We start from the raw sequence: 15,198 nt of genomic DNA, 5'->3' as shown, positions 1-15,198 counted from the left end.
CCCAAATCAGATTTGGCAGGATCTAAACTAAGTAACGTGATTGGTGTATAGTTTAGGAAAAATCGACCAAATCAGATTGGGTAAGAATTCCTATTTTATGTTGTAACCTACTCATGAGCAAGGAGCTTGAGCTAGCCAGGCTAAGGAAGAAGAGAGAGCTGGAGAAAAGCCGACCATGAATTGAAAGTGCAGCTTCACTTGCTAATATGGAAAAAATAAATTGATAATGGGAAAAAAAAATAATATTAGTGCTAATAAAAAATTCATATTTAATTAAAATTTATTATTAAGGACACGGTGTTTAATTTTCTTGTATTCTTGAATTGGTCAGAAAACCGACTTAACTATTGAAAATAGAAATTAAAGTCATGTACGTTCATTTATAGGAGCAACATGCATTGTTTGTGTAATAAAGGAAGTTAGATATACTTGTGTTGAAATGATTTGAAATGTCGAGAACAGACTGACATTTGTTTAAATTAGATAGCACATTGTAATGACTAATTAATTAAATTTAATATATTTCAGTCCAAAAACATCACAAAACAAAGTTTTAAAATGTCTGACTGGCAATTAATTTTACACGACGCCCTTTCACGACTGTCCACAAGGACATGGAGAACGGTACGCAACAACCATTCCAAACTCCGACCTAATATTTTGCATAAAAACAGAAACAATATAACTATCTCTGCTATTAAAAATAATGGTATTTTTATTTTAATTGGATTAATAAAAATATTGTAAGAATTCATTGAGAAAATAAAAACTATATACATAGAATGTGAAAGTTGAAAAGAGAGAAACGTACAAAGTTAGTTAAATAATGTTAAAAATAGGTGGGGTGAAGAAGAGAGGAACTTGCAAGTTGACGAGAAAATGAAAAGAAGTTAGGAGAGAGATTGTAATTATTCCTAGTAATAATTATGGTGAGTGACAACAAGTGTGTGCGGAACGCCAGACCTTTACTCATCTTAGATAAAACTTGTTACCTCTGCCCAAACACGGCCAAGTTTCCGACGTTAGCTGATCATGCAGTTGAATGTTAAGTGGCCAGAAAGTTTAGGTGGTATGCAGTACTCCTTGGTTTCCTCGTGTTCTAATTTTTTGGATCTATAAGAATTAATTATACTAACCCCATTAATGTTTGTAGTGATTGTTCAAGTATCTTGTATGTTCGTAGCTGAATCTACTAATCACACGAAAAAAAAGTTAGGTGGATGGTACGGATGCTGATAACTATATATAAAACCCCGAAATTCTTGAAATGACGAAAACATCGTTTGTATGAACCACAAGAATGGCTCCACAAGTGACATGTCTAACTCAGCTAGCAGAGGAGAACTCCCTCCACCAAAAATTCATCAGGGATGAGGATGAGAGGCCTAAGGTGGCCTACGACCAATTCAGCGATGATATTCCGCTGATATCGCTTGCTGGAATTGGGGAAAGCAGCAGCGAGAGGGCTGAGATATGCCGGAAAATAGTGGCAGCCTGTGAGGAGTGGGGCATTTTCCAGGTAGTTGATCATGGGATTGACTCCAAGCTCATAGAGGATATGACTCGTTTGGCTCGTGAGTTCTTCGCTTTGCCTGCGGAAGAGAAGCTTCGGTTCGACATGTCTGGAGGGAAGAAAGGTGGCTTCATCGTCTCTAGCCACCTCCAGGTATGTACGTACATAGTTTCTATAAATATCAAGCTACTATTAAATGATTCTCCAGTCTAATCGTTTAAACTTTCAAATGATATGATTGTTTGCATTGACAAAAGCTTGCGATGGAGAGAGATCATAGTTTTCGACAATGACTAAATATTCAATATTAAGTTGTGATATACTAATCAACGAGATTTTGTTGAGAAAAATGAGATTGTCGATTACTTGCTAAATTGAGATATAAGTAGGTAAAACTCTTAAAAATAGCTCAAACGTACCTAAAACTTGTATATTTTTAACTTATTTTTTGCTAAGTATAACTGATCAACGATTTATTATAACTTATCGAGAAAATTGTATTTTCTGTCCCAAAAATTAATGTTTTTACGATTTTGATTTCATTAATTTTAAAATCACCACATTACGGCACAAAATTTTAAAAAATTTACAATTTCAATTTAAAGTCTTAATTTCGCTAAATTTTCTGACAAGAATAGTCTTAATTTCCTAAGATTTAACGAAGCTCGTGCCAAGTGCGTACTGGGAAAAAGATAAAGGGCATGTTAAGTCTCTAATTATAATTACTTGAAAAAATTTAACCAATGATAAAAGGTTATAAATGCGTTTTTCCCTATTTTCCGTGAAGGGGGAAGCTGTGCAGGACTGGCGTGAAATCGTGACATACTTTTCTTACCCGGTTAAGGCCCGAGACTACTCGAGGTGGCCCGACAAGCCGGCGGGTTGGCGGGTCGTAACAGAGGCGTACAGCGAGCAGTTGATGGGTTTGGGTTGCAAACTGTTGGAGATTTTATCGGAAGCCATGGGTCTTGAAAAGGATGCACTGTCTAAAGCTTGTTTGGAAATGGATCAGAAAGTGGTTGTCAATTTCTACCCGAAATGCCCACAACCGAATCTCACTCTGGGCCTCAAGCGCCACACGGATCCGGGTACCATTACTTTGCTGCTCCAGGATCAGGTGGGCGGGCTGCAGGCGACCCGAGATGGTGGCAAGACATGGATCACGGTTCAGCCCGTGGAGGGGGCTTTCGTGGTCAATCTTGGTGACCATGGCCATGTAAGTTCATATTTGATGGATTAATATGCCAAAATAAGTTCATTTATTGTTTATGTTTATGATTTCGTTTATTGAATAATTCGCATGCAACATCTTATATATAAAGTTAATTTAGAGTTAGATCTTTTCTAAAAATACGAAAATTATACTTTCTTCCAAAAAAAATTTTAAAATTATACTTACACCTCCTTCAAAAATTTACTATCTATATCAGACCCTCAATTTATTAGAGTTTAAACAAAAAATCTAACATCGGCAAAAAATAACATAAATTTTTAATTTTACTTATGTAATAATTTTGTATTTATAAGAAAAAAAGTGTAATGATGCTAATCTTACACGCACTCTCTCTTTCTCTCTCTCTCTCTCTCTCTATATATATATATATATATTATATATATTTATCTCTTTATAAATATAAAAATATATATAAGAATATTAAATGAGGGACAAAATTAAAAAGTTATATAATTCTTTTTTTGCTAATATATATATTAGCATTTCCCGCTCAAGCCTAAAGGAAGAGGTGAGATGTAAAATTTTTGAAAAGGATGTAAGTGTAATTTCAAAACTTTTTCAAATGAAACTGTGATGTGACAAATTCAGACAGGATCTGAGTGTAATTAACCATATAGTAAATTTATTCAACTAATCAACGCCGTTAATAACTTATTATCTTAAAATAATATAACATATACGAAAACGAGCAGTATCTAAGCAACGGGAGGTTCAAGAATGCGGACCATCAAGCAGTAGTGAACTCGAACTTGAGCAGACTATCAATCGCAACATTCCAGAATCCAGCTCCGAATGCCATAGTTTACCCGTTGAAGACGAGGGAAGGCGAGACGGCGGTGATGGAGGAGGCGATCACGTATATGGAGATGTACAAGAGGAAGATGAGCAGGGACCTTGAACTAGCCAGGCTCAAGAAACTGGCTAAGGAAAATAAGGAAGAGGAGCTGGAGAAACCCAAACTTAAATCCTGCAATGCTCTTCAACAACTTCTAGCTTGATGTTTGTGTACTGCATCTCTAACATTATGTGTGTGTGTTGCTTTGTGGTTTGTTTGGTTTTGTCTTGTAATGAGTTATAGACATGACATGATAAAATAAAAATATTAATTCAAATAAATAATTTGATATTTGCTTTATTTTTATATTTTTTTTCCTCTCCTTTTCATCGTTTGATTATATCGTATTTTGAATTACACGTCATTTGACATATAATTCATTTAAATTAAATAATTGAATAATGACATTCATTTTATTTCAAAATTTAAATATATATATATAATATTCTTAATTTTTTTGTGATTATTTTTTTTAATTTTATGATTTTTTTTTGCAGTGTTTTCAAAAAAAAAAAAAAATCTAATCACCATTCAAAGAGCCACTCTTTCCCAACCCCCAAATATCCAATTCCACCTTACTTGTCAATTCTCCTAACAATTGGGCACCCCAACAACCTTTTGCGCCCACCGCATGCAACAGCAGCCGCTCGCCCTAACCACCATAGGAAAGTTTTTGTCCGAATTTGATTCCATCGAACTAAATCAATCATATAATAATTGTGGTATATTTATTATATAATAAATTATTTTTTAAAATTATATATTAATTACATAGCAAGTGTGTTATACTTACTATTTAATTAATTCGTGTCTAATCAATGATTCGAATTGTAATTTCCTACTATGACAACACAAACCCCTCTACACCTATATATCTAGCTTGGACCAACTTCTCTTTTATTTTTAATAAAAAAAATTGTAATTTTAGTTATGGAAGTATGAGATTAACAATTTTAATTTTGTAAAAATATTTCTTGATAACTTTTTCAATAATTTAATATTTTTGCATATTGAAGACAAAATGACCCAAAAATCAACTTGAAAAAGTGAATGAGATCAAGTTAATTGGATGCACTTTTCATCATTTTAGCAAATTCAAATCATTTTGTTTTCAATATGCAAATTCTTAAAATTATAGAATAAAATTCTCAAAATCGTGCATGACTAATATTGTCACCATCCATACCTAAGGGACTAAATTTAATTTTTTTTAATTACAAAAAAAATTGGTACTTGTTTGAAAATATTTTATATTTAGACATAACCTGCATACAATCACCAAACTCTCATTTTTAGCACTCTATCTATTTTATAAAAAGAAAAAATATATTTTTAATTTATGGCGAGGGTTTTCTAGTAATCGTGCAAAATGAGCTGCATGATCTTCAATAACATGATAAGTGAAATATTTTAAGCTATTTTTAAGGAAAAACAAGAAACGCTTAAATATATATATGAAAAAAGTATTTTCATTCGTTCGTCATGTCGATTAGATTTTTTCTGTTATAAAGTTTATATATTTTATTTTACACTCCATTCAACATACACACGTTATTTATGAGATTTTTTTCAAAATAAAATACACGATATCATTTTTATATAGATAGCACATATATATTGAATGATATAAAAAATGAAATCGGATTTACAACAAAAAAAATTCAATTCATAAATCATGTATATATATCAGTCACACAATTAAAAACCCTCAAGAATGGCAAAAACGACTACTTTTACCACACGATCAATAACCCAAGTCCGAAATCCTATATGGGTCTAAACCAAGCAGACTGAAACGAGGATTGATAATAAACCATGACAAGCAGCAGTGCCAACACCACCACCAACCCCACCACCGAACTTCCGTCGTTCGCCACCGCCTCGTACACAGATCGCCGCACTCCGAAGGCGTAGCGCCACCACCTGCGGTGGATAATCATTATGTTCACCACCAGAACCCCCACCAGCGGCAGCAGCAGCAGACCGAGCCTAAACCCCATCTTGCTCCTCTCCACCCTCTCCTTGAACTCCGAATAAGTCGCTAAAGACATCAACATTATGAACAGCCCAAAGAACACCAGCAATGGCAGTGGAGGTGCAGATAGTGAGTCTAGGGTTTGATCCTTCCAGCTTGCACCCCTTCTTTCTCTCACTAACCAACCCATTTTTTGTTTCTCTCTTGTATGAATTCTCTCCTCACTTGGCTACTTTTGAGGAGTGGTGAATGTGTAGAATATGAGTATGTTGATGATATTTATATTTGGACGCGATTTTCTATTTTAAATCCTATTACATCTCTCTCGTTATATTTGATCAGATACACACTATAAAAATTATTACGTTATCTATTTTATTTTAAAAAAGATTTTATACACCGTACATATTAAATAAAATAAAAATACAACAATTTCCTTTTTAATAATTTAAACTTTTATATGAAGTGATCGTCCCACATAGACAAGTCATGAGTGGAATCCCATCGCCACCCATTTTTAAAAGAAAAGTTTCACATGCATGATTTATATATAAGGATGTTAAATATTAATATTAAATAATTCTCAACAATAAAAATTTAAACTTTTAGATGAAATGATCATATTTAGCGGTTATATATATAAAATACATATATTTCTATATTTAAAAAAATATTGTGTGTATATATATAATATGAATTTATAACAGAAGATTCTGAATTGATGTTATTATATATAGCATAAATTCTTGATGATGAGATTGTAATATTGATGGGTTTGGGAGGGGATCGATGCGAAAAGGGGAGTTTTAGTTCTTTTCATATTTACCAAGGAAGAGAAAAAGGCAAAAGAATATATTCATGCACCAATCTACGGCTGTAATCGTGCCCCATACATATATACACTCATCATCCTGCAACAAAAAGTTGTATTTTGTGGACATGGAATATTTAGTTTGTGCGGTTGAGAGTAAACTTAAGTGCAAAATTATTTATTAGAATTTGTTAATGCATCGTGACTTCAATAAATAGCGTGTCTAGTATTAAATACATATCAGATATCGATACGATTTCAACATATATTGAACGTAATATTTACGTGTCCAAATTTTAATATTTATAATAAACTTACAAGTACAATTTATTTTTCTCTCTCATTTATTTCATGCTTCTTTCATTATTCCTCACACCACAATTTTGTCTTTTCATAAATTTTTATTTTCGTTTAATCTTACATCATAGTTCTAGTTTATGTGTTTTAGAAGAACCAGATGCATCACGAACGGGTTAGCACAGGGGGCTGGTGCTTTCCCGACTCCTAGTCCCAGGCCCATTAGCACCAAAGCGTTAGGGCCGGGGACATAGTTGAGGGGAAGTGACGGCTCCCCAATGAATGTCTGGGCCGAGCCCAACAGTCGAAGGAATGAGTGATCCTCAAGTGAGGAGCACGAACGACTGACTTCTCGGAGCGCGCACGACCAATTAATCCTTAAAACTTAAGACCCAACCCCCCAGAATTCTAAAAGTGGACTATATGCCTTTATGCCCCTTGCTCTCCTTGTTATTCTCAATAGAACTATTAATTTCAAAAGTTTGTTAATTAGGGATACGTCAGAATGGATTGGGCTTCCTAAAAACTTAACAGAAAGCCCACTATCTTTGGATAAAAGTAGGAGTCTTAGGCCCATGAGCTGAGCCCAGATCAATAGCTTTGAATGAACACGTAATTGTATCCGTTGGTGCCAAAAAGAAATAAAGCAGACAAAAACCCTTTCACTCTCTCTCTCTCTACTCTTCAAGTTTTTCTTTCAGACAAAGATCATCTGAAATTCAGTTTTTCTTACTAAAAATCCACATTATCAACTGGTATTTGATTGCAACATTCGCAGAATGCCTGAAGAAGATCCGAAGCCAGTGAAGAAAGAGGCAGTTGAGGACGAGGACGAAGAAAAGAGCATAGCGTCCGCTTTTGCTAGCCGCAAGAAGAAAGTAGCCAACAACAGCAATGCCGCCCCAAAATCGAAGCCACAAGTCCAGAAAAAGGTGAAAAGAGAGGAAGCAGATGATGATTTTGAAGAGCCCACGTCGAATAAGGCCTTCAATAAGGCTAACAATAAGGTAAAGACTTCAAATTTTTTGTGGGTCCTGTTTGAAATTGCTGATCATAGAGCGGGATTCGGTGTTCTGGTTTTCTTGAATTTGATTTTTGGTGGGTTTTGTGTTAAGGGGCAGAAGAAGAAGAAGAAAGAAGAAGAGGCAGAGAAGACAAAGAAAGGAAGTAAAGCTGCTGACAGCAAGGATGCTAAGAAAAGAGAAAAGAAAGTGTTTGATTTACCAGGTCAAAAGAGGGATCCTCCTGAGGAAGTACGTTGTGTTTTGGTCTTCATGTTTGAATTTATGTTTGATTTTTATACCTAGAATGACACAATGATTGCTTGGTTTTTGGATTTCAGAGAGACCCATTGAGGATTTTCTATGAAACCTTGTTCAAGCAAGTGCCGGCTAGTGAGATGGCAGCAATATGGTAGGTCTTTTTTGTTTCTGAAAGCTAATGTCAGTAATGTCTTTCTAATGTTTCGATTTCTAAAGACAGCTCGGCAATGAATGTGGATTGCTTCTTGCTCCAAAGAATGTTACTTGATGTAGAAATGTTCTTGTTTGTTGGAAGTCTACATGGCTGCCCACTGTTTCAATCTTAGCTTCTATTCGTCATTCTATAATTAGCAAAGAGATTAAGAATTACCTAATTTCTATCTGAGGTGAATACTCGAATCAAATAGTTGAAATCTAGCAATATTTCTTGCTGATATTTATACCACAGATTATAGCATAATTGTCACAAGGTCTTAGAGCTAACAGTTTATTCTGGACGCGTGGCGTGATATAAACTACAAAACGTATGCCTGTTGTTTAAGCTAGTGAAACACCCATTTTTATAATGTTGCATAACGATAAACCCCATCGAACGAATTCTTATGTAACCTATCAAGACTTAAACTTTGAAGTGTTGGTTGGATCTTATGACATACCCTTTCTTCTAACTTTTCCTTTTTTCTTGTTTCGCTCTTACATTTTCTAGTTAAGTTTTTCAAATTACTGTTCATTGAGTAGAATCAGTAAGAACAGAATACTAGATTCTGCTTTTCAAACCCTTGAGGTTTGCATTTTAACATGTGTCTGTTCTTTCCAAAATCAGTGTTAATATGGAGAAACTGTCTGCTGTAATTTTGATCACTTTTATGTTTCTAATTTATGTGCGTATCGCTATATACTTTGAACCTACAGTAAACATAATACTTACACTTTATTATATTATAAATTTATTCAACCATATATTTGTCGATGCAGAAGAGCAACAGGTTTTCTTATACTTTCACTTCTCCTGCCTTCCTCAAACATAAGACAGTATTATGCAATTAGGTTATGCCATTCTTGTCAGTCGTTATCATCTTCAATGTTTTATTCTTAAATCAATGACCATACCTGGTGGCAATTCTATCCATCAACGTAGATCATTTCCAGTTCTACCCATCAGCCATAGGTAGAAAACCTTCAGTTTCTATGCTCACTTAATGATCATACTCATCATCGTTAAGATTCTTTTTTCGAGTGTGAAGCGATAACATTTTCAACTCCGCCTTCAGCCAGATGATATTGGTCACTGCCTTTCCACAGTGCAACTCCCAAAAACAGTATTTATATGGTCAGGCAGAATTTTTCTTGTTCGTTTTCTGATAATTTTCGTTTGCTCTCTAACATCATTGTAGGATGATGGAGTCTGGTTTGCTTCCAAAGGAGGAGGCAAAGAAAGTTTTCGAGAGAAAACAGAAGAGGGCTCAGCAGCAAAAGCTCAGTTCACCAACGAAAACTGTTGTCACTGTTAAGAAGAAGGCTGAATCTGTTGCTATTCAAAAGAAATCATCGACGACCCAGAAAAAGAAAACACCAGATACCAAAGTTGCATCGAAGCAGTCGACGAAACGCAAGATCATGAATGAATGTTCTGAAGATGACACAGATGATGACTTTGTATTGAGTGCTAAAATGTCTAAGAAACAGAGAGCATCTTAGGTTGTGGAAAATTGCCCATTTTTATCCTCTTAGGTATCATGTACTACCTTAAATCTTTTACTAAAAGACTCTTCTTTGCCTCTTTGGCCTTTGCAGTACATATGGTCCTGAAAATTTTCTTTTTAAGTATATTTTCATTGTGATTTTTTTTAAAGGTAAATTACTATGAGGTTTTTTAAAAATTTTTATAATTACAAATACTCTTTGTTGTTTGAAAAATTAAAAAAATTTTATGGAATTAAAGATCGTCTAACAAATACCCCTTAAATGGATTGTTATAAGGGGTATTTGTTAGACAGACGTCAATTCAAAAAAGTATTTGTATTTCTTCAAACAATAATGGAATTCATGAGAGTTCGTTGTAATTTATTATTTTCTTTTAATTTTATACATATATCTTGATTGAGCTTATTGATGTTAAATCTTATATTGAAAATGAGATCTTGAATTTTTTGAAATAAACTTCTCGACCCTATATCTTGATACGATTAGTAATGACTCTATGATTTGCATAAAAAGAGGGTAATTACAATGACTTTTTCTGAGATTTGACATAATTACGAATACCTTCTTTTTTTTTTCTTTTTTTTTTTTAAAAAAAAACCACCTAAGGGTGGGAGGAGCTTTTCGGAGTCCTTGATCCTTCTTTATTAAAATTAAAAAGGGAGCAAATTTACAACGGGGAGTGCTGACTCCCTATCATGTCTAAGAAGTTGTAAAAAGGAGTACTACTCCTTTACAAATAATCACCAAAAGCATAAGTAAGGAGTACTACTCCCTTACAGATAATCACAAAAGCATAAGGAAGGAGTACTACTCCCTTACAAAAAGAGCTAAAATAGAGGATGAAGTTGGGGAAAATGATCCAGTGTGTCAAAAAGTTTCTGCCACTACACTCGAATCATCGTTTTCAACTAGTACCTGCAAAACCAAGCTATACAAGCAGTCTAGGAATTATCACAAAAAGTTGCACCAACTATAATTGAGATCGACAAAATGAGAGAGGAACTAAATATACATTAGCCACATGAGACCTCGACTCTCTCTAAAGATTTGAGATTTCAGCCTATAACAGAGTGCTAGGTAGGAATTATGTAGCAGCAGATCGCGACAGCATGCAGGACTGGCATAGATCAGTTTTTGCGTAGTAGCAGAAACAACACTAAGCAGTTTGTTGAAGCATACAGTGTCAAACAACACAGACACACACAACAACGTGAAATACGCTATAGTAGACCGCAATTTTCAATAGCGGGCAGACAACAAAGCAGTGATAGAAACAACATATATTAGGGAAGAAGACAAAAAACAGTAAACCAGCAGCCCAACCAACATTCATGTAAAGTGATGTCAATCGTTGTTAAGTAAATTATTCAATGGGGATCAACAACAATTTTAAATTGAACATGTGGTAGGCCGTGATCTACAACAAGCTTTCACACACACTTCCTGATCTTATTTCCCTTTCGCAAAGTGCCTTCGTTCCAGGAAGATTAATTGGGGACAACATTCTCATGGCTCAAGAGATGATTCATCATCTTGACCTCAGATACAATAAAGGCAATTTGGTAATCAAACTCGACATGGCTAAAGCATACGATAGAGTCAATTGGAATTTCCTCCTCACAGTTTTGCAGAAGATGGGCTTCCCCCACAGATTCATCACACTCATCAAGCATGCTATCCAAAACTGTTGGTTCACTGTTCTTGTCAACGGAGAAACGGGAGGATTCTTTAAATCATCCCAGGGTTTAAGACAAGGGGATCCACTTTCTCCAGCTCTCTTTATCCTCACAGCAGAAGCATTCTCAAGAGGTCTCGAACTCCTCTTTACCGAGAATCCGGATATGTCCTACCAGACTAAGTGTGAGGTCAAGATATCACACCTCTCATATGCTGATGATATTATCTTGTTCACAAACTGCAAGGAGGATAGTTTGATCAAGCTAATGCAATTCTTGAAAAAATTCGAGGAATCCTCCGGGCAGAAAGTCAATCATGCGAAAAGTGCATTCATTCCCGGGAAAAAAGCTAACCTGATGGCACATCTGATCAAACATATCACTGGTTTCTCCAGGAAGGCGCTCCCCGTTACCTACCTTGGGGCTCCCCTCTACAAGGGAAACAAGAAGAAAATTCTCTTTGAAAATTTGATCGATAAAGTCAGAGGGAAAATTGCTGGATGGGAACACTCTCACCTCTCTTACGGGGGTAGACTTCAATTAATCAAGACTGTGCTATATTCTATGCCAATCTACCTCCTCCAAGTTCTCAAACCCCCTATAGGAATCATACAGAAACTTGAACAACTTTTTGCTAAATATTTCTGGGATAGCACAACGGAACAAAGGAAAATCCACTGGACTAAGTGGCAAAATATTTGCTATCCTATCGAAGAAGGTGGACTTGGGATTAGAAACCTTCGAGAGATGTTCACAGCATTCTCCTACAAACTTTGGTGGAGACTAAGGCTCAACAATTCTCTATGGTCAAAATTCTCCATAAGTAAATACTGTGGAGGATACTTTCCCACGCTTTCCAAAATCTTCACAACTGATTCTAGTATCTGGAAAAGACTTTGTAAAATTCGAACAGAAGCACAAGCGAATATTTTTTGGAGTCTGGGGGCTGGAACTATTTCTTTCTGGCATGACTGGTGGCTACCGGAAGGCACACTAGCGAATATCTTGGGTACTCAATACAATCTTCATGTCCCTGTTAACTGGTTCTGGAACAACTCTGAGTGGGATGTCAACAAACTCCAACAAGCTGTGCCACAACACATGATCGAATTGATCATGGAAGTCCCTATTACTGAAAATCAAATTGACTCTCTGCACTGGAAATTGTCCAAGAATGGAGCGTTTACTACTAAATCAGCTTGGAATGAAATTAGAAGCCATCAATCTCCTCAGCTCTTCTACCGTACTCTTTGGTCTAAATTGATTATCCCAAATATCTCAGTGTTTGTCTGGAGGTTAATTCATAACTGGGTTCCTGTTGATGAGAGGCTTAAGCAGAAGGGGATAACAATGGCTTCCAAATGCTATTGTTGTGAAGCAGAAGAAACCATACCACATCTTTTCTTACACAACAATAAGTCTTTGGAAGTCTGGGGCTATTTCGCAGCTAAATTCCAAATTAATATCCCCCAAACCAATGACATCACCATTCTCATCCAGTCTTGGAAAAACAGAGTCTGCGCTAAACCACACATTAGAGATATTATCCCGATCTTGATCCTCTGGAACATATGGAAGCTCCGGAATGATGCTAAGCACAAGGGGGTCGCATTCAAGGCCACCACCATCATTCACAAAACTCAGGCGTACCTGCATAACCTCTATAAAAGTGGTTTGTTGAAACCCATACACGTGCAAGGAGATTTTTTCGCTGTTAACACTCTCAATATCCCCCTCCAACCGAGGACTAAGCAGCAAATAGCTACAATTGTTCATTGAAAAAAGCCTCAAGAAGGGTGGTACAAATTGAATACAGATGGAGCGTCTAAAGGTAACCCTGGCATTTCTGGTGCGGGCGGCATCCTCAGAGATCATCTGGGTCAAGTCATCTTTGCCTTTCAAGAACCCCTTGGCACTACCTCTAACACCCAGGCTGAACTTCGTGCCATACACAGAGGATTAAAACTATGCATTGAAAAGGGATTTTACAAGATTTGGATTGAAACTGATGCAATGGTTACTATCAAACTCATATCCACACCACGACAAGGGGCATGGAACCATCAGACTATCCTCCAAAGCATCCGGAACCTCCTAAAGCAAACAGAATACAAAATCACTCACATTTTTAGAGAAGGCAACCAAGTGGCTGACTTTCTTGCTAATCAAGCATGTACATCTCATTACGAATACCTTCTTGTTGTTTGAGAAATTACTAATACCTCTTGATTTTAAAAACAGTTAAATAATTAGCCAAATTCGTTATATTTTCATCCATTTTTGCGGTGAAATGATAAAAATGTCATCGTAGTGAAAAATTATAATTTTATTTATTTTTAAACTTTCTTGATTTTTTTTACAGACCAAGTGGATATTTTTTTTTCAATTTCAATTTTTTTTCCATTCATCCCGTTCGATTTTTTAATTTTTTTTCAAAAAAATACAATAAGGGTAAAATTGACAATTTCATACCTATATCAAAGAATTACATAATTTCATCAAATATTAAGGGAGTATCTGTAATTTTTCAAAAAATGAGAAAATATTCGTAATTATGTTAAACCGTAAGAAAATTTGTTGCAATTTACCATAATAAAAAAAAATATCAAAGATAAATGTCGTACATTTGAATTTTCATAAGTGTTTTGAGAAATATTTCTCAACTCTCGATCAAATAAAACAATCTATAACATATAAATCAATCATAGTTTTTTTTCTTTATGAAATCAGACCCATATTCTAAAGATTTTTCAGATAATTATATTTACTTTTGAAATAACCCTTTCAAAAATATCAAAACTTAGTCAACTATGGTTTTCAGAGATTGACTCACTATTGTTTTATCTTATTTTATTTGAAAAAAAAAAAGTAAATGTCGTATTTATACATTTAATAAAATATAATATATAATAGAATTTAAAAAAATATATAATGTGTTATGTATATATTAAATGAAATTAAATATATGATATAACCTAAAAAACAAAGTACAAATTGAATCAAACAGTTGGGGGGGGGGGGCCTTTATCTATAAAAGCATTATACAAATATTTACATGAAATTCAATATTATACCCATATTTGCTTTTATTAATATAATAATAATATGATAATGATGATAAATAAATAATAAAAACAATTATATTTTTGATCCCATATAACATAGAATGTGCAGATTTGGTCCCGTTGTTTACGATCTTAGTACTTTTAGTTTCAAGTGGCAACGGGCCTTATAAATTTGATGAAAACTAGTGTGAGTATTTTCACTCGTTGCTTATACGACGGAGGTGGCTTTTGTTTATTGCAAATAAATAAATTCATTCATTAGTTAAAATTAATTGAATTTGTCGATATTAAATCAAAATCTATATTTATTATCGATTGACTTATTACTTATTTATTGCAGGTCAAACTCATTTTTCTAACGGTGATATTAGACCTCCTCACAAACATTAATGTGCGAACATGTATAAGGGTAGTTTTATTTGACTTGCAATAAATCAATAAAAAAAAGTCAGTTGGGGATAAATATACTTTTATCCGATTTTATTATTAATCAGCAAATTTAGAGAATTTTGACTAATAAATATATAAATTTATTAGATAAAAGCGAATTTCAAGGGTACTCAATTTAATTTTTCAAACCACATGAGTTTATGTGTAATTACATTAAACCTCATACAAGAAAATGTATTTATTCCTAACAAATATTCTCTCGTGACTTATTATGGTGAGATATTTATTAAACCACCCTTAATTTTAAGAGATATTTGTAATTAGGATAAATTTAGGGGAGTTGTTTTTGCAATTTACCTTAAATAGTACTTACTAAAATAAAATCTGATTTTTTTGGAAAAAAATGCATGCATTGGCATAAACCCTAGGCGACACC

The 15,198-nt window shown here is 34.5% G+C and overlaps 3 protein-coding genes across 4 annotated transcripts; 2 read left to right on the top strand and 1 right to left on the bottom strand.

Moving 5' to 3' along the window:
- Positions 1 to 101: 101 nt before the first annotated feature.
- Positions 102 to 3,860, top strand: F3H (flavanone 3-hydroxylase). The gene is made up of 3 exons (XM_011085253.3): positions 102 to 1,666; positions 2,301 to 2,729; positions 3,440 to 3,860. The coding sequence occupies exons 1-3, from the start codon at positions 1,301 to 1,303 to the stop codon at positions 3,743 to 3,745; spliced, it is 1,101 nt and encodes a 366-aa protein (XP_011083555.1). The 5' UTR covers positions 102 to 1,300; the 3' UTR covers positions 3,746 to 3,860.
- Positions 3,861 to 5,226: 1,366 nt separating this feature from the next.
- On the bottom strand, positions 5,227 to 5,849 carry LOC105166067 (uncharacterized). Its single transcript, XM_011085287.2, has one exon. The coding sequence runs from the start codon at positions 5,745 to 5,747 to the stop codon at positions 5,349 to 5,351; it is 399 nt and encodes a 132-aa protein (XP_011083589.1). The 5' UTR covers positions 5,748 to 5,849; the 3' UTR covers positions 5,227 to 5,348.
- A 1,434-nt stretch (positions 5,850 to 7,283) lies between these two features.
- On the top strand, positions 7,284 to 9,723 carry LOC105166043 (uncharacterized). Of its 2 annotated transcripts, none has more exons than XM_011085256.3 (4): positions 7,284 to 7,672; positions 7,787 to 7,918; positions 8,008 to 8,078; positions 9,322 to 9,723. In XM_011085256.3, exons 1-4 carry the CDS (start codon positions 7,445 to 7,447, stop codon positions 9,623 to 9,625), a joined length of 735 nt encoding a protein of 244 aa, XP_011083558.1. In that variant the 5' UTR covers positions 7,284 to 7,444; the 3' UTR covers positions 9,626 to 9,723. The 2 variants fall into 2 exon arrangements, with proteins under 2 accessions (XP_011083558.1, XP_011083557.1); XM_011085255.3 differs by having other exon boundaries at positions 7,286 to 7,672; positions 7,781 to 7,918.
- The last annotated feature ends 5,475 nt before the right edge of the window (positions 9,724 to 15,198 follow it).

The sequence above is a fragment of the Sesamum indicum genome, linkage group LG7 (assembly GCF_026168435.1).
Source record: "Sesamum indicum cultivar Baizhima isolate 11 linkage group LG7, ASM2616843v1, whole genome shotgun sequence".
Lineage (NCBI taxonomy): Eukaryota > Viridiplantae > Streptophyta > Magnoliopsida > Lamiales > Pedaliaceae > Sesamum > Sesamum indicum.
The sequence above is the reverse complement of the archived record's forward strand: the minus strand, read 5'-3'. Positions and strand labels throughout refer to the sequence as shown.